General features: G+C 40.8%; 1 protein-coding gene across 2 annotated transcripts in view; it reads left to right on the top strand.

Annotated features, from left to right (window-relative positions):
* Positions 1-19,170, top strand: part of SNX2 (sorting nexin 2) — a 162,000-nt gene that overhangs the window by 67,741 nt on the left and 75,089 nt on the right. For both annotated transcript variants that reach the window (XM_033929011.1, XM_033929010.1), the window contains exon 7: positions 6,347-6,425. In XM_033929011.1, coding sequence (XP_033784902.1) covers positions 6,347-6,425 — 79 coding nt within the window. The remainder of the gene's footprint in view (positions 1-6,346; positions 6,426-19,170) is intronic.

Here is a 19,170-nt window from a genome sequence, read left to right as displayed (position 1 = left end):
TAATGTAATGGTTAGAGTGACTTATGGGCCTGGGTCCTCCTCTCTATGGTTCAGTAGCCCACCACCAGACTACTTAGTTACCTCTGTGCAGCTCTACTAGGCTTTCCTATAGCAGGTGCTGATGTTCCGGAGGCAGGTATGTATGTTTTTATCCTGACCTTTGTGGGGGGTGCAACGAGGTCAGTGAACACTGGGGTTGGGTGGGGGCAGTGTGTGGCGGTCTTTACGTGTTCCTGCAGTGGCTATCTGGTCACTTTGGATACCTTTTTAGCACTTATACCTGTTTTTACATCGTCTAACTCAAAGTTTAAGTTTTTTTTGCCTAGGAAGTCTCGTCAAACATTCGATTATCCCTTCAGGATGACTTAAGTCTAGGTCGGCCCACATCTTACCCTAACCACTCCTCCAGAAACACCCTTTTCAATTCTGGGCGGGATTCAGAGGCCTAAAAAGTCCCTGGATACTTCCAAAAGGCTGGTTATCGGCACTTGGACAACCTATGTTTTAGGATGACCAATTCCCGAGTTGGTGGATTTTTAGACGTTTAAGTTTTGATTATGAGCCCCATATTATCCAGCTTTCACATCTGTAGTTGACCACTATATAAATGAGTGCATTGACAAGTCTGATCTTTGTTTGCAGTGTTATTTCCTTTTCTTTTAATACTTTGTGAAAGTGCATGCCTCTACAATCAGAAAGAGACTGCACAAATTTAACTTGCATGGGGGGTGTGCAAGGAGGAAAACTTTGCTCGCTAAGAGAAACATCACGGCCAGACTGAAGTTTGCCAGAGAAAACGTAGACAAACACCAGAACTTCTGGAATAGTGTTCTATGGACAGATGAGTCTAAAATTAAATTATTTGGACACCAGAGAAGAGGACATGTTTGGCATACACCAAATACAGCATTCCAGAAAAGACCCTCATACCAACTGTGAAGCATGGAGGTGGAAGTGTCATGGTTTGGGGATGCTTTGCTGCAGCAGGATGCTTTGCTGCAGTTCACTATCATAGAATCCACCATGAATTCTGCCATGTATCAGAGGGTGTTTGAGGAACATGTGAAACCATCTATAAGAAAATTAAAGATGAAGCGGAACTGGACCCTGCAACACGACTGACCCAAAACATACCAGTAAATCCACCAAGGACTGCCTGAAAACTAAGAAATGGAGAGTCCTGGAGTGGCAGAGTCAAAGCCCTGATCTTAATCCCATTGAGATGTTGTGGGGTGATTTGAAACGGACTGTACATGCAAGCAACCCCTCAAATATCTCACAGCTGAAAGAATTCTGCTTTGAGGAGTGGGCCAAACTTTCCTCAGACCGATGTCAAAGACTGGTAGATGGCTACAAGAAGCGTCTCACTGCAGTTATTTCAGCCAAAATAGGGTTATTTCAGCTAACTATTAGGGTGTAGGGTGTCCTAATTTATTCCTCAGTTAGAATACACATTTTTGTGTGTATCTTTTGTTTCATGAGTAAATCAAGGAAAATTTTTATTGTTTACCTGCAATTACATCACTTTTTTTTCCAGAGATTTAAAAAAAAAAAAAAAAGATTTGACATCGATATATGAACATTTCTTAAGAAAGAACTGAATATTTCATGGGGTGTCCTAATTTTTTCACATAACTGAATATAAAAACTCTGTCTGATGGATGCTGCTTTAAACCAGCTTTTTGTTCCCCTAAAAGTGAATTCACTGTTGGTACAGGTTACCTTCCCAGTGAAGGTGGCATAGTATTTGCAGATGCCCAGGACTGCAGATTAGATTTTGTGCAAAAAAGATTCTTTGAAGCCAAAGCTTCAGGTTTGGAAGCAGCCGCAGCAAAGTGTTTTGTTACCCGAGCTTGCCATGATCCAGACACTATCATGGACAAAAATCTCCAGTTTTTAATGGCTGGGTTAGACTGTGTGGCTGCTCTGTATGACCTTTTCAGAGTCGTGAGCAAGATGTCAGTTTATTCCATTTCCACCTGAGTCAGTCTGTGGGCAGGGGATTCCTCCTCAAAGGCAACCCTGAGTAACCTGCCATTCAAGATTCAGTTACTTTTGGGAAGGGCCTGGATGATTTTATGGCCAGTGTGCAGAACTGTAAGCCAAAATCTTTGCCAGACAGACCTCAAGCCCCTAGAGGGTCTGTTTGAGGTAATTTTTGGACCTCCAGTTCTTGGATGAGCCTTTAAGCCAGCAATCATTTCAGAACTCTAGACAGATCTGGAGGAGCCAGGCACCCCCAGTCATCAGGATCCCGTTCAGTCACAGCGCCCAAGAAGTAGTTATGATGCCATGACATTAGCTCAGCCTCCATGTATCGGAGGGAGGTTTTTGACTTATTTGGGGGCATGGGCGAAGATCACCACAGACTGCTGGATGCTGGAAATTATTCGGGAGAGGTACAAGATAAAACCAGAGCAATTGTGTTTGGAGGTTTGTGAATTTAAAGAATACCACACATCCTCATTAATTACTTAAAAACATTGGCTTTTATAATGTTCTTATGAGTCATATCTGCTAATTAGCAGATTCATGTTTCTAAGGTTACAGGCTAATAGTGTGGTTTTCCTCTCAAGCTACTGCTGTATGTCAACTATAGCTCTTCATTTTTTAAACTTGTATTTTTCTCTTCAGTAAGCACATGCAAGCATTTTATACATGCATTATAGTTTATTTACAGTATTTTTTTGCTCCATAAGACGCACCTGACCATAAGACGCACCCTGGATTTAGAGAAGGAAACCAAGAAAAAACATTCTGAACCAAATTCTCCTTGCCAGGCTCTGCACCCAACCCCACACTCCTTGCTAGGCTCTGCACTCTGTCCCCCCTCTGCCAGGCTCTGTATCCTGTCTCCCCCTCTGGTGATCTAGTGGTAGGCTGGGACAGGGCACAGGGCAGGCAGGCCTAGTGGTAGGCAGGCAGGTCCCATACCACCCTAGTACCTTAAATCATCCCCCGTAACTTAAATCAAGCATTCCCCATACCCCCCATGTAGCTTCCCACTTGAATATTAACCCCCAATCTCTCTCACACACCCCCTTCCCCCCCGGTTTATATTCAAGTCAACCTTTTTTTCCTCCTTTTTTGGAGGGGGGAAAAATATTTCCTCGGTTTATATTCGGGTCTGTTTATATTTGAGTATATACAATAGCTAGATTAGAGCTTTCCAATGTATTTCTTTAACTTTCATTTTCTCTGAGTTTTGCTTCCTGCAGTGCAGATTCAAGCTGTGGTCTGTATTTCTGAGGTACCTTGTTTTCTTCTGCCAATACCAGTTTGTTTGCATCATCTTATGGGGTTACCTACTGGCAAGGCATTTCAGCATTATTTTTGCAGCATGGTGGCCAGCTTTTTATAGGATGGGGACCGGCATTCTTTGTGACTGGCAATCTTTGGGCGTCTTAGTCTCCTACATTGTTTAGTGTGGCGCTACCTCTTTCCTGCACTATGTATTGCCAGTGCACTCAGTGGCCTCTTAGACTCTACAGTGGTGGCAGTCTTCTTTATCATATTATACTACACCAGTTCCAACTTCTTCTGCTCTATAACAACAGTTATTAAAGGGGTCTGCTGGCCTTCTCTTTTCCTGTGCCATATTAGATTCCTTATGAACTACTGTATATGGTTTCCAGTCTGTGGCTTGGTGTGATGCTACTTCTGCAGGGGTGGCATACTAGCAGCAGTTTAAAAAAAGGATTAAGGGAGACATATTGAGGACACTTAATTCCCTCACTTCAGCTACTATTGCTCTACACAGAGCCATTTCCTCTGCTTTTCTCTTGTATGGGGCCAGTGTCTTCATCAGGTTCTTTCCTACGGCATCTTTAGGTAAGATAATGCAGTGTGCATCTGCAGTGAAGTTCCCACTTTCTTCTATTCTGGATATTTGCCAAGTCTGCAGATTTGCACAGTAGTTCTGCCGTTTTCTCAGTGGAATCTTTCTCTTTCACATGGGTTTATCGGGACTTTCCCTGCTGTTCCACTAGCAGTGTTTTTATGACCTGTGGCTTGTTCCAGTATGACTATGTAGAGGAGTTTCCTGTGTCCTTTGAGTTGCTCTTTAGTTTAGCTACTCTGGAGTTTACTTTTCAGCTCGCTAGACGACTCTCAAACTCGGGTCAGGAGCGCACATGTCAGGAGCAAGCATTACGCGCTCCCGCTTGGGCCCGCCTTTGCATTCTGAATGGCTGGCATCAGTTCTCGGGCGAGACCTGCCACCATTCAGAAAGCAGCGTCAGGCCTGAGTGGGAGCGCGTAACGCTTGCTCCTTACCTGAATTCAAGAGCCATCTAGCGAGAGAGGGGTACCACTGGACCACCAGGTACCAGTGACGGCGGCAGTGCTGAGAGGCAAAGGGGGGGGGTGTTTTGAAAAGGTGTGGCGGCAGCGGAAGGGTGTTTTACGGTGCTAAGGGAGGGTACAAATTTTGTATCTTCGCTACATAAGACGCACCAAGATTTCCGCCCACTTATGGGTAGAAAAAATGTGCGTCTTATAGAGTGAAAAATTTGGTATATTCCGCCTTTAAACAAGGCGGATTACAGCCTAGCCTAGCAGTTGGCTCCCTGTTTGTGCTGGCTGGAGCATCCTATAAAAGTTGGCCAGCATAGAAAGCAATGATTTCAAGGTGGATTCATATGGCCATTTCTTTCACCTATATTTATGAGGTGCACTCCTCAAGAGGCATTCCCCAGAAGAGATTTGTAGAGTTACAACTTGGTCTTCTCTGCATATGTTAATGAAGTTTTAAGAGTGTGGCCATGGCAGCCAAACAGGACTCCGCATTTGGCTCTTCAATTCTGGTGGGAGGCTCATCTGTCCCACCCTAAGCTTGAGGGACTGCTCTGTTACATCCCATAGGTTCAAGAATAGTGTGTGTGTCATATTAGAAGGAAACATTAGGCTCTTACCTCATTAATCTTCTTTCTAGTAGACATACACTCTATTCCTGAAGCCCACCCTGTCAGATGTGAATTTACGTGCTTCCTGCCTCAATAAAACCTGACATTTTAAACATCTTTTTTCTTCGATTCAGCCTTCACAAGAATAGAGTTGGTTGCTACTGTGTTGAAGTATCCAGTGGGTAGCTGTACAGATCTCCCACACTCTTAGTGTAGGTTGTCCTCTAGTTTGTTTTCACCTTGTTAAGTATCGCAGATATTTGAATTTGGTTATATGTTTGACGATATGAGCAGTGTAAATAACACAGACATAGTGAAAAGCTACAATACAATAACTGACACTATCACAAAAGGCAATAGAAAGAACAGAACTGTCACACAGGCTGAAAATAAACCCAAAATGGGAGGAAAAAGTCTCAGACAGAGCCCTCCCACTGTCACAAAAGTGGCTTAAGATGTTCAGGCAGAACCTCATAGGTATAAAAAAAAACCTCCCAAGGGAAAATATACAGCTCTGTGCAATGCAGTGAAAATAGATAAATAGTCAAAGTAAAATGAACTCGGACTTATCTTCAAATCAAAGATCAGTACACAGACGGTGGCCAGCGTTTCACATTTCCTGCTGCCATTCTGATCAAGAACTCTCAAAACTAGAAGCATAAATAGCAAAAGTGAAAAAACTTCAACCAGCATCTGCTTCTAAAAAATACTTCAAAGTGAAAAATGTCATACCTTTCAAGAGGGACGCGCTAAACGTGTCTCCCTGCCTGTGCGACAGGTCTGTTCTTTCTAATGCCTTGCATTGCTTTTTGTGATAATATCAGTTATTGATGATATGAGCAGAAGAGACATGTTTCTCAGGGAGAGTCCCCGCACCCCTCCATCTTCTGTTTCCTCTCCAGGGATGACGGTTTGTTGTATGACTAACAGAAGAGTTGAATGACTACCCTCATGAGAAGAGATTTGACTACCCACAGGTTCAGGAAGAGTGCACGTCTACTAGAAAGAAGATTAACGCGGTAAGAACCTAATCTTTCCTTCTATTATCACTAACATTTTATTTATATTAAGTTTATTTTGTGTTTAGTCTTTCCCTCATTTTTGAGTCTGCTAATTTTAATTTTATGTTATTTATGATTGTACTTCTAGAGCATTTTTAATTGGAAAGACAAATAGGCCCTGTTTTACTAAGCTGCGGTAGAGGTTTCTACCGCGGTACAGAGCACTAAATGCTCTGATGCTCATAGGAATGAGCATTGGAGCATTTAGCCTTTACCACAGCTAAGTAAAGGGATATTAAATTGATTATTTCATTTTAAATCAAAAACTAATTTGAATTCTAAACAAAATTTTAATTAAAATAAATTTTAATTTTATTTACCTTGGATTAGTAATGTTGTCTTGACTGACATTAGTCTGAATGAAGTTTAATTTCTTTAAAGGTATGACAAAGGTTAAAGTGGGTAAGGAAGATTTATCATCTACAGAATTTGTAGAGAAGAGGCGTGCCGCACTAGAAAGGTATTTTTCCTGTGCTGCTCTTAAGCTATTAAGTAAACATAAATAAAATACACATTTTGTAGTTTAATAGTTTTTGTTTGGTTCTCTGTCCAGTGTAAAGCGGTTGCCCTAATGTATTAAGTAGATGTTTTGCCTCTTTTCCGTAAAAAAATTCAAAAGTGTACTATGGGGCCTTTTTATTAAGCTGTGTTTAGGTGGTGATTAGCACGTAACACAGTTAAGAGTGGAGCTCAGGTGTCTTCTGGTAATTTCAAAATGTGTATGTGCTAACTATGCTTTTTTTTTGGGGGGGAGGGGTGGTCATGGGCGGAGAATGGGCATTCCTATAGTAACTAGTGTATGGTAATATAGATGCACTAACTGGTTACTGCTAGAATACCACATGACCCCTTACCACCTACAAAATGGTTGGCAGTAAGTACTTATACATTAATTTTTAAAAATAGCTGCTTGTTAATGGCAACATTGGCATAGGGCTATTAAGATAATAGAAAATCAGTTGTTTTACACCAGCAATGAAAATGGCCTTGGTGTACAGGAAATGCCTGCATAAGGATGCACAAAGTCCACGTTTTACTGCCACATAATAAAGACCCCTATGTTAACCAAAAGTATTTCAACTAAACAAATTGTGTATTTTTATTTTATTTCAAAAACTAATGAATCATAAGTTGTGATGTTATCACATACAAACATGAGAGATCCCCTTGTAATAATGAGACCTCGGTAAAAGGAAGATATTTGGATACAGTGGTTTACAATTATAGAAAAAAACATTTGAGTTATGTGTGTGAACATAAAGAAAAACTAGAAAAAAGTTTTTCTGAATTATACCAATTTATAGGGGTCTTTTTACTAAGGTGCCCTAACCAATTTAGCGCATGCCAGTGATTAGTGTGCGCTAAATGCTAAGGCACCCATTATCCCAGAACAAGTAGGCAGCATATTCTCAACATATGGGTGACGTCACCGATGGAGCCCCGCATCGGACAGCCTCGAAAACAAACTTGCTTGAAGATCTTTGAGCTTTCGAGTGCTGCACCGCGCATGTGCACATGCCTTCCCGCCCGAACTAGGGGGCGCGTCTCCTGTGAGGATCCTCAGTTCGTTATTTTCTGCGGAGCCAAGAAGACGTTTTTTTCTTCAGCTCTGCAGCGAAACTTGCCTTCTAGTCACCACGGCTGTTTCTTTTCTTTTTAAAGTTTGGTTGCTGTGTGTATCTTTTCTTTTCTGTATACAGTGGAACCTCGGTTTGCGAGTGTTTTGCAAGACGAGCAAAACACTCAGCAAACTTTTGCCTCACAAACCGAGCATGTTCTGGTGTACGAGCACCTCCCCCCCGCTCTAACCGGCATTGCACCCCCCCGAACCGGCATCGCAACCTCCCCCCCCGCGAACGCCCCCCCCGCGAGAACCGCAAAGCACCCCCGTGCTGAAAGCGGCATCCGCCCGCCCTTCCTCCCAAGCACTTGGTCCTTACCCCTTCTGCTCGTTGTAAGTGTGAATGCGAGCTCCCGCCTCTTGCCTGGGCTGGGCCTTGAGCATCTGCGCATGCTCAAGGCCTTCTGGCTCTCATTCTCTCGGAGATCTCGTTCTCTCCGAGAAAACGAGAGCCAGAAGGCCTTGAGCATGCGCAGATGCTCAAGGCCCAGCCCAGGCAAGAGGCGGAAGCTCGCATTTACACTTACAACGAGCAGAAGGGGTAAGGACCAAGTGCTTGGGAGGAAGGGCGGGCAGATGCCGCTTTCAGCACGGGGGTGCTTTGCGGTTCTCGCGAGGGGGCGTTCGCGGGGGGGTAGGGTCGTGATGCCGGTTCGGGGGGGTGCGATGCCGGTTAGAGCGGGGGGAGGGGGTGATGGAGCAGCGCCAGTAGCCTCGGGGAGGGGGGGGTTGGTGGAACGAATTGTTCAAATTTCCATTATCTTCTATGGGGAAAGTTGCTCTGATATACGAGTGTTTTGGTTTAAGAGCATGCTTCTGGAACGAATTATGCTCTTAAACCAAGAAACCACTGTATATATAAAAAAAAAGAAGAATATTTGTTTTTACTTTATCTCCTTTCGTCCTGTTGGTGAGCCTTGGGCCTAGGCCCAACCGCTCACTTCGTTCGACACGGACTTTATTTTTTCTATGTCTCGGCCTCTTACCGGGTTAAAGCGCTGTCTTCGGTGTAATCGTATGATTTCTGTCACTGATCCTCACTGTCGCTGCTTACAGTGTTTGGGGTTCGGTCCATTCACCAGAAGATTGTCACTGTTGTTTCACCCTTATACCTCGAGCTTTTCGTCGGAGGTGTGCCCAGTTTCGACAACTTTTTGGTGAGATGGAGCAACCTTCTGATTCGACCCCGGCGGCGGCCCCGGTCTCGAAGGCCTCGACTCCGACGTCGATGGGTGTTCCGGTCTCGAAGGCCTCGACCTTGGCTTCGGCTGGAGCTTTGGTCTCGAAGGCCTCGACCGTGACTCCACTCCTGCACCGACTTCGACGCCGTTGAAGGTCTCGACAGTGCCCTCTGTGAAGATGTCCTCGATGGGTAAGTCTCCTGTGTCTCTTTCAGGTGCCGTACCTAAGAAGCCACCAGAGTTCTCCTTACGCCTTCCTTCTAAGCGTGCCTCCAAGATAAGGGAATACTCACCTTCGAGGTTGCCCTCTTTGGAACGCACTGCTGCACCTACGAGATCAGATCCTTCTGTCTCAGTGCCCATGCTCGAGGACATGCTCAAGTCCATCTTGACCACTCAGATATCCTCCATAGTGGCTCAACTGCTTCGGTCCTCTACTCTGCCTCGGATAGACCAGCCTGAGACCCAACCGGATCCTTCAGTCCTCGTGTCTCGAGGCAGGTCTCATGCATCAAAGCGGTTGTCCTCCAGTGATTCTTCACCTGAGTTACCTCGTTCGAAGCATTGCTCAATGCATTCGAGGCACCTTGCTTCCAAGCTTCATCATGAGACCTCTACAGTGCACTCTTCTCTGGACACCGAGACTTCTCTGCCTCGCTCTTCCACCTCGAAGCACAGGTCTCGACTGCATTCTGCCTCGCCCCGAAGTCCATCCAGGTCGAGGACTCCTCCTTCGAAGCCGGCTCGCCGGGACTCCTCTCCTCCTGCTTCAACTCATTCTGTGCTTCGCACTCCGGGTGCATTTCCATCGTGGAGCCTGAAGCGAAAACATTCCATGATTCCACCTCACAGTGCAGCTTCTTCTGTTACCATGCATCTTGAGTCTGAACCAGTCTCTCAATACTCTAGGGAGGCTTCTCCTTCCTACTCGGCGGCTCCAAGGTCTCAGAGTCCTTCCCCGGATGAAGCCTCTGATTCCAAGTCAACTTCCTTTGCCAAGTTTGTGTTTGACATGGGACAAGCTCTCAAACTGGACCTCCATTCAGACTCCAAATATACTCCTGAATATTTGGCAGACATGGAACTCCCTCATACACCTAAAGAGTCTTTGAGATTGCCTATGACTCCAGTTCTTAAACAGATCCAGGATCGTTTGGCAAACCTTCCTTGTCAAGGGAATGAATTATTTGATGACTCTATTGAAGCAGCCACTAAGCGTCTCTCAGAACATGAACGCTCTTTTACTTCTCTCCTTTGCCCTAAACCCAAGACTACACCAGCTAGGGCGTATCAACAGACTCCACTTCGTTACCCTCAGAAAACGATTCCTGCTTTTTCCAGGCCTCCACCTCGCCATCCTCAGCAGCAGCTACGTCAACAGAAGTCACAAACTCCTGCTGCCACCAAGCCAGCTCAGCCTTTTTGACGTTCTCAGCTTGAGCATTCCAATCTCCCTATTTCAGAATTCCCCTCTTCCCATAGGGGGGTCGCCTGTCCACTTTTTATCACCAGTGGGAGCTCATCACCTCAGATCTCTGGGTTCTTACCATCCTACGAGAGGGATACTCTCTTCGCTTACTTCAGGTACCTCCAGATCACCCTCCAAGAGAGTGTCCTTCCAATCAGTCGCAACTTCCCCTTCTTCTTCACGAAGCCCGGGCTCTTCTTCGCCTTCGAGCTGTTGAGGAGATTCCTCTGTCCCAGCGGAACTTGAGGTTCTATTCCCGCTACTTTTTGGTTCCAAAGAAGAAGGGGGATTTGCGACCTATTCTGGACCTCAGAGCTCTCAACAAATTCCTAGTCAAAGAGAAGTTCCGGATGCTCTCTTTGCCGACTTTGTATTCCCTGATGGATCAGGGAGATTGGATGTGCTCACTGGACCTCAAGGAGGCTTATACTCATATCCCCATTCATCCAGCCTTTCGCAAGTACCTCAGATTCAAAGTGGGGGATCTTCCTCTCAGTACAGAGTTCTTCCTTTCGGCTTGGCCTCATCCCCCAGAGTATTTACAAAATATCTCACGGTGGTAGCTGCAGCTCTTCGCACCCAAGGTCTTCAAGTATTTCCATACCTAGACGACTGGCTCATTAAGGCCCTCTCTCTTCCAGGGGTTATTGCAGCGACCCAACAGACTATTATATTCCTCCAAAGTCTGGAGTTCCAGATAAACTTTCCCAAGTGTCAGTTAACCCCATCTCAATCTCTCCAGTTCATTGGGGCAACTTTGAACACTGTCCACCTGAGAGCATGCCTTCCACAACCACGTCAAGATACCCTCATTTGACTTTGTCATCAAGTCTCTCATCTTCCATCCATTTCTGCACGGCAAATGATGGTTCTGCTCGGTCACATGGCTTCTACAGTTCATGTGGCTCCTTTTGCCAGACTTCACCTTCGCATTCCTCAGTGGACCTTGGTATCTCAATGGCAACAAGCCACGGACCCGCCATCTCAACAAATTACAATAACTCCTTTGTTGCAGAAGTCTCTCCGTTGGTGGATGCTCTCTTCCAATCTTTCCAGAGGTTTGCTATTCCACAATCTCCCTCATCAGAAGGTTCTTACAACCGATTCGTCCGCCTACGCCTGGGGAGCCCATGTTGATGGTCTCCGTACTCAGGGTCTATGGACTTCAACAGACCATCAGTGTCATATCAATCTGTTGGAACTCAGAGCAATCTTCTATGCTCTCAAAGCTTTTCAGCATCTCCTTCACGACCTGGTGGTTTTTGTTCGGACAGACAACCAAGTGGCCATGTATTATGTCAACAAACAGGGAGGGATGGGATCTCACTCCCTCTGTCAGGAGGCTCTGAAGCTGTGGCATTGGGCAATTCTTCACAACATCTTCCTCAGAGCTGTCTACATTCAGGGTCAACACAATTGTTTAGCGGACAAATTGAATCGTCTTCTACAGCCTCACGAATGGACACTCGATTCTCCCACACTTTGTCAAATTGTTGCCCGCTGGGGGACCCCCCAGATAGATCTTTTTGCGTCCCCTCTCAACTTCAAACTGCCTCAGTTTTGTTCCCGCATTTACACTCCTCAACGTCTCGAAGCGGATGCGTTTCTCCTGGACTGGAGGGCTCAGTTCCTTTATTCCTTTCCTCCATTTCCTCTGATTCTCAGGACTCTAGTCAAACTAAAGTCAGAGCACGCCACCATGATTCTGATAGCTCCTCGGTGGCCCAGACAACCGTGGTACTCCCTTCCACTTCAACTTGGCACCAGGGAGCCTCTGCTTCTTCCAATTTTTCCTTCTCTGCTCACTCAGAGTCAAGGTTCCTTACTTCATCCCAATCTGCAGTCTCTACACTTGACAGCTTAGTACCTTTCTACCTGACAGACTCTTCTCTTTTTTCTGAGTCTGTTCAAGATATTTTACTTGCTTCCAGGAGACCGTCCACTCGTCAGTGTTACAGCCAGAAATGGACTAGATTTTCTGCTTGGTGTTCCACACATCAGCTGCAGCCAATATCTTCCTCCTTGGCATCTGTGCTGGACTATTTGTTTCACCTGTCACAATCTGGACTTCAGTCTACATCTATTCGAGTCCATCTCAGTGCTATTGCTGCTTTTCATCAGCCTCTTGATGGGAAACCTCTCTCTGTACATCCTGCTTTATGAAAGGACTTTTTAATCTTCATCCACCACTTAAACCGCCTTAAGTGGTTTGGGATCTTAAGGTTGTTTTGGCTCAACTGATGAAGCCTCCTTTTGAACCACTTGACAAAGCTCACCTCAAGTATCTCACTTGGAGAGCTGTATTCCTGGTTGCCCTCACATCTGCTCGAAGAGTCAGTGAGTTACAAGCTTTGGTTGCGGACCCACCTTTCACAGTTTTTCACCATGACAAGGTGGTCCTCCGTACTCATCCTAAATTCTTACCTAAAGTTGTTTCAGAATTTCACCTCAATCAATCTATTGTTCTGCCAGTATTTTTTCCAAAGCCTCATTCTCAGCCTGGAGAAGCGGCACTTCATACTTTGGACTGCAAACTTGCCTTGGCTTTCTACCTCCAACGCATTCAACCTCACAGAACATCTCCTCAACTTTTCATCTCCTTTGATCCGAATAAGTTGGGACGTCCTATCTCGAAGCGTACCATCTCCAACTGGATGGCTGCTTGCATCTCTTTTTGCTATGCTCAGGCTGGTCTTCCTCTGCAGGGTCGAGTGACAGGCCACAAAGTTCGAGCTATGGCGGCGTCTGTAGCTTTCCTCAGATCAACTCCTATTGAGGAAATCTGCAAGGCTGCCACTTGGTCCTCGGTTCATACTTTCACCTCTCATTACTGTCTGGATACTCTATCCAGGAGGGATGGCCATTTTGGCCAATCTGTTTTGCAAAATCTTTTTTCTTAAATTGCCAACTTTCCCTCCATCCCATTTTGCTTAGCTTGGAGGTCACCCATATGTCGAGAATATGCTGCCTGCTTGTCCTGGGATAAAGCACAGTTACTTACCGTAACAGTTGTTATCCAGGGACAGCAGACAGATATTCTCACAACCCTCCCATCTCCCCTGGTAGGCTTCTTAGCTAGGTATCTGAACTGAGGATCCTCACAGGAGACGCGCCCCCTAGTTTGGGCGGGAAGGCATGTGCACATGCGCGGTGCAGCATTCGAAAGCTCAAAGATCTTCAAGAAAGTTTGCTTTCGAGGCTGTTCGCTGCGGGGCTCCGTCAGTGACGTCACCCATATGTTGAGAATATCTGCCTGCTGTCCCTGGATAACAACTGTTTCAGTCGGGCGTGGCTTGGACGCGCATGAGGAAGGTCGGCTAATAAGTGAGCTCCAGAGAAAAGACCTTGAAAGTCCGGAAAAAGTCAAAAAGATTTAAAATTGAATAAAAAAAAAAGTGCTTAGACTAAATAAAGAATATAAGATAAAAGGATGGCAACAGGAAAACAAAACAAGAATGACTTTGCGATGTCTGGAAGCAGTAAGAGAGCAAAACCGGAACAGGAGTCAGGCTTAAAGATGGCAGATGTAGAAGTAATAAAAGAACTGAAAGAAATAAAAGAAATGTTATCAATTTTAACTAAAAAAGTAACGAATATATCGGAGGAAGTTTCCACATTAAACAAAAAAATGGATCTCCTGGAATTAAAATCTAATAACCTAGAAGAAAGAATGATGATTGTAGAAGAAGAAGCATGCTGCAGTCGAGCAGATAGGAAAAAAATAGATCTACTTACTAAAGAAATTGAAGATTATTCGAACCGAGAAAGAAGAAGTAATGTCCGTTTGATTGGATTACCAGAAGGAGCAGAGAAGGGAAATCCGGTAGCCTTTATTGAAAATCTGCTTCCCAAACTACTTCCGATAAAAACAAACTATCCCATAGAGGTAGAAAGGGCACATAGAGTGCCTATGAAAAAAGGAGAAAATCAACATCTGCCAAGGCCATTTATATTCAAACTATTGCGCCACCAACAGGTCTTAGAAATACTTCAGCTAGCAAAACAAAATAAAGGACTTAAATATCAAGATGTTTACATCCATTTTGTTCCTGACTTCGCTAAAAACACAGCAATAAAAAGAAAAAAGCTGTTGGAATTGAGACCAAAGCTAAGAGAATTGGGAGCAAAATTTGGTTTAATGTATCCTGCAAACATGAAGGTTACCATCGGAAACAAAACTTTAACATTTGATGATGCAGAGAAACTAGAAAGATTTATTCAAACTCAAGAAGTGCCTATGTCATCCTAATTTGATTAATATGTCTTTAAATATATTGATTAGAAATTATGAAAATTGAATTATATTAACATATATTGATTATATAGCATATATTGATTATATAGCAAAAAAAAAAAAAAAATGAATGATTTTATTTTATTTTATTTTATTTTAAAGGAAAAGATTTCTGTGTTTTAAAATACAACGATTTAGAATGCTTAGATTAGCTTCAAATGTATTCTTTTCTAACGTCTCTCTTACAGTAGAACTAGAATGTAATAAACATTCTAAAATGCAAATGAAATTTATTAAAAGGCTTAAATACAATTTATATAATAGAGAGTTAACAAAATAGATGTAATAATATATGATATGAAAAGAAAGAAAATAGACAGGAAATTGAACGATTTAATATAAAAAATATTTAATTATATTTAAAAGACTATTCTGCAAATTGATTTCTGATAAAATAGAATGATGAAATATGGGGGGAAAAAAAAAAAATGAATGAGGGGAGTGGTTCTTCGTGTGGGATTTCTCTCTTCTGGGGGGGGTTGCTGCGGAATTACACACCGCAAATAAGAAAAGGTTTGTTGGATTTGTTTTCCCTCTACTCTCTCTCAAAAGTTTTAAAACTTAAAAACTCAGAATCCCGAAAGTCTGTGCGAAAAGGAAACAGGAAATGGATTTTTTCTACATACACCGGAACATAATATGAACTTACTCCATAAAATACAAGAAGAAAAAGAAGGAAAAGGATATTAGAACTTGAACTACAAGAAAAGGGAAACTTGTAAAGACCTATTTAAACTGTTCTCCTTCAAGGGAAAAAAAGAAGAAAGAAGATAAGGACAGTAAAGAAAAGAAAAGGAAAAAGAGAAGAGAGAGGAAGAGAGATAGACAAAAAGAGAAAAATACATAATAGCTGGTGTGTGGTTTCGTGGTGATCTCTCGTAGGGGGGAGGAATCTTTGCTCGTGGAATCACTTTTCACATAACATTATACTCCCATATTAATAATATCACGATGATAAAGTAAAAGATGAAAAAAAAAAAAAAACAGGGGAAAAAAAAAAAGGGGGAAACGTTTTAAAGTTTTAGAATATAAGTAAAGATAAACAATATCTGTCTGTGATTTCATTAATGCTTTCAGTTTCTGCCAAAACCAAGCAGCTAATTTTGGTCGCAGATTCAATTGAGGCATAAATCAAAGATCTTTGCTTGGACTCTAACCATCGGCTTGCACTACTGGATGCAAAGAAACACATTAAAAAGGCTGTAAAACCAGAGACAAAGCTGCAAGTAAAGATAAACAATATATATTTATTTGTTTTTACAATAAACAATTTATATTTAACAGGGGGAAAAAAAAAAAAAAGAAATATATATATAATAATAAAAAGATATTAAAGATTTAATAATATTGAATATAAAAATTTTGATATATTAAGAAATATATATGAAATTTATTTAGTTAATTCATGATTACTAAAATATATGAATTATTACTTACATTTTAATATAATTTTAATATTCAGATGACTTAAATTGAATATTGAAAGTTTTAAGGTCTTCTTGGAGTGTGTTATTGCTGATCTTGATATGCGTGAGGCCAAGTGTACACAACTTTTGTTAATTGGGGAGGGATGGGAGGGGGATGGGAAAAGGGGAATGGAATTAGATATAAGTAAGGAATTGATAATAAGAAAAGGAATAAATATTAAACATGTGTGGATGTCTGATCTAAACTTTTATTATAGAGTTCTAATTCAAACATTACTTATTAATTTAGATGGCTCTTAAAATTTATTATCTTAATGTCAATGGTCTTAACCATCCAATCAAAAGAAAGAGAATACTGAATTTTCTTCATAAGCAAAACGCTGACATATATTTCATACAAGAGACCCATCTGACAGGACTTGAATCTAATAAACTAATAGGGGGTTAGGTGTCCAAATGTTTTTTTGCACCTGCTATTGGTAAAAAAGCGGGAGTAGCTATTCTCATAAATAAGAAATTCATAGCAGATTTCAAATTAATAAAATTTGATCCACTAGGAAGATGGGTACATATTAAAATGAATCTGAGAAATACAACCCTGGATTTATTTAATTTATATGCTCCTAATTCAAATCAAATGGAGTTTTTCAAAAATATTCAACAGATATTACTACCACTGGCTGCTTCTAATTTAATAGTAGCTGGAGATTTCAATGCTGTAATGGATCCTATTTTGGATAAAAAACCAAGTAAAATTATGAAATCATTAGGATTAGACAATTTGATACAATCTTGTGATTTAGTTGATATATGGCGTATCCTTCATTTTAATGATCAGGAATATTCTTTTTGTTCTCAGGTCCATAAATCCTTTTCAAGAATTGATTATATATTTGTTTCTAATAATATTGCACAAAGAGTGATAAAAGCAATTATTGATCCTATAATTATTTCAGATCATGCTGGTGTTTGGGTTGATCTGCAGGATGATATATCAGTTTTTTCTAAACCAATTTGGAGATTTGATAATGCTTTGCTTGCAGACATGAACTTTATAGAAGATATTAAAGTAAAAATGGATGAATTTTTTCAAATTAATAATTCAGACAACATAAATATTGAAATTTTATGGGATGCTTATAAAGCAACAATGAGAGGAAATATTATATCATATTCCGCATATAATAAAAAACAACTTAAAAAACAATTTATAGAATTGGAGCAAGAAATTAAATTACTAGAACATAAATTAATTATAAAATGGGAACATGATACATTACAGAAATTATTAAAAACAAAAGTTAAATATAATGAGATTTCTTCTCAATTTGTAAGAAAAGATATGTTCTATAGACAAGTACAGTATTATGGAAATTCAAATAAGGCTGGAAGATTGTTAGCAAATTTTATTAAAGCAAAAAAAAGAAAAACTAAAATAATTGCAATTAAAGATAAGCAGGGCAATACACACACCAACATTGAAGAAATTATAAAACAATTTCTTGATTTTTATAAGGATTTATATACTTCTAATACTTATGAAAATAAAGAACAAGATGGTTTAGAGTTTTTAAATTCATTTATTGGACCAAATGTTCCGGATCATATAAAAAGAAGCTTAGAAGAACATATATCTTTAAAAGAAATAGAATCAGCATTGAAGGCTCTTAGAGTTGGATCCGCTCCAGGTGGAGATGGATATACTGTTGAATATTATAAAACATTTCAAAATACTTTATTACCTTATCTATTAAATTTATACCAATATCAAATGAATAATGGAAATATATCAGGAACTATGGCTGATTCTGTTATAATTGTCTTGCCAAAACCAAACAGGGATCCGACATTGATAACAAACTATAGGCCTATATCTTTGATGAATGTAGATGCTAAATTAATTGCTAAAGTGCTAGCTATAAGGCTAGCAAAAGCTCTTCCTTTTATCATTGATGTACATCAAACAGGATTTGTTGCTAAAAGACACTCTTCACATAACACTAGATTAGCATTTCATTCTTTAAATTTAGCAAAAAATTTGAATGATCCAGCTTTTCTAATATCATTAGATGCAGAAAAAGCATTTGATAGAGTAGAATGGAAGTTCATGTATCAAGCTCTAGAATGGTTTGGTGTAGGACCTGGTTTTATTAAAATGATTCAAACATTATATAGCTCCCCTGGAGCAAGATTAAATATAAACAATAACTTATCTGATAAATTTAACTTGCTAAGGGGAGTTAGACAAGGTTGTCCTTTATCTCCCTTACTTTTTGATATCGTTCTGGAACCCTTATTAATTGCAATAAATCAAACTAAGGGAATAAAGGGAATCACATTTTCTAATTGGGAATTTAAATTATCTGCGTATGCAGATGATATTTTATTATATTTAAGAGAACCAGAAGACACCATTCCAGATCTACTTAACTTAATAGAAAAGTTTGGAAAGTTTTCTGGATATAAAATCAATTGGGAAAAATCTGAAGTTCTTCCAATTAATATCCATTGTACCAAAGGATTATTTGATTCATATTCATTTAAATGGAAAGAGGAAGGACTAAAATATTTAGGTATTCTTATAAAAAATACAATTGATGACACAGTAAAAGAGAATGAAAAACTTTTATTAAAGAAAATAACAGAAATGTGCGAGCAATGGAATCCTTTACATCTTTCTTGGTGGGGAAGAGTTCAAACAATTAAAATGATGATTTTACCTGTGGTTTGTTATCAAATGAGTATGATCCCAATATTTTTTCAGGGGTCATTTTATAAAAAGTTAAACAGTATACTAACAAAATTTGTTTCGTTTGGGAAAAGACCCAGAATCGCTTTAGCATCATTACAAAAAACAATTAAGGAGGGAGGGGTAAATTTTCCAAATTTCTATAGGTACCATCAAGCCTATATTTTAAGACAGGGTATGTATTGGATCCTCCCAGATCTCATGGAAAATGTACCTGATTGGTTATATTTAGAATGGCGTCTCATGTTCCCTTTACATCCAGAACATTTCATTAGTATAACAATGCCCAGGAGTTATAAAGATCATAGAATTCTAATAGATACATGGAAAACATTAAGATTTATAAGCAATTTATCAACAAATCCATTGGCTAAATCTTTAAATCAATCTATTTGGGTAAACTCCAGGATCAAAATTGGTGGATTTAAAATAGTATGGAAACAATGGATAATAGCAGGTATACGT

The sequence above is a fragment of the Geotrypetes seraphini genome, chromosome 1 (assembly GCF_902459505.1).
Source record: "Geotrypetes seraphini chromosome 1, aGeoSer1.1, whole genome shotgun sequence".
NCBI lineage: Eukaryota > Metazoa > Chordata > Amphibia > Gymnophiona > Dermophiidae > Geotrypetes > Geotrypetes seraphini.
Note: the sequence above shows the minus strand (reverse complement) of the source record. Positions and strands in the feature narration are given on the sequence as shown.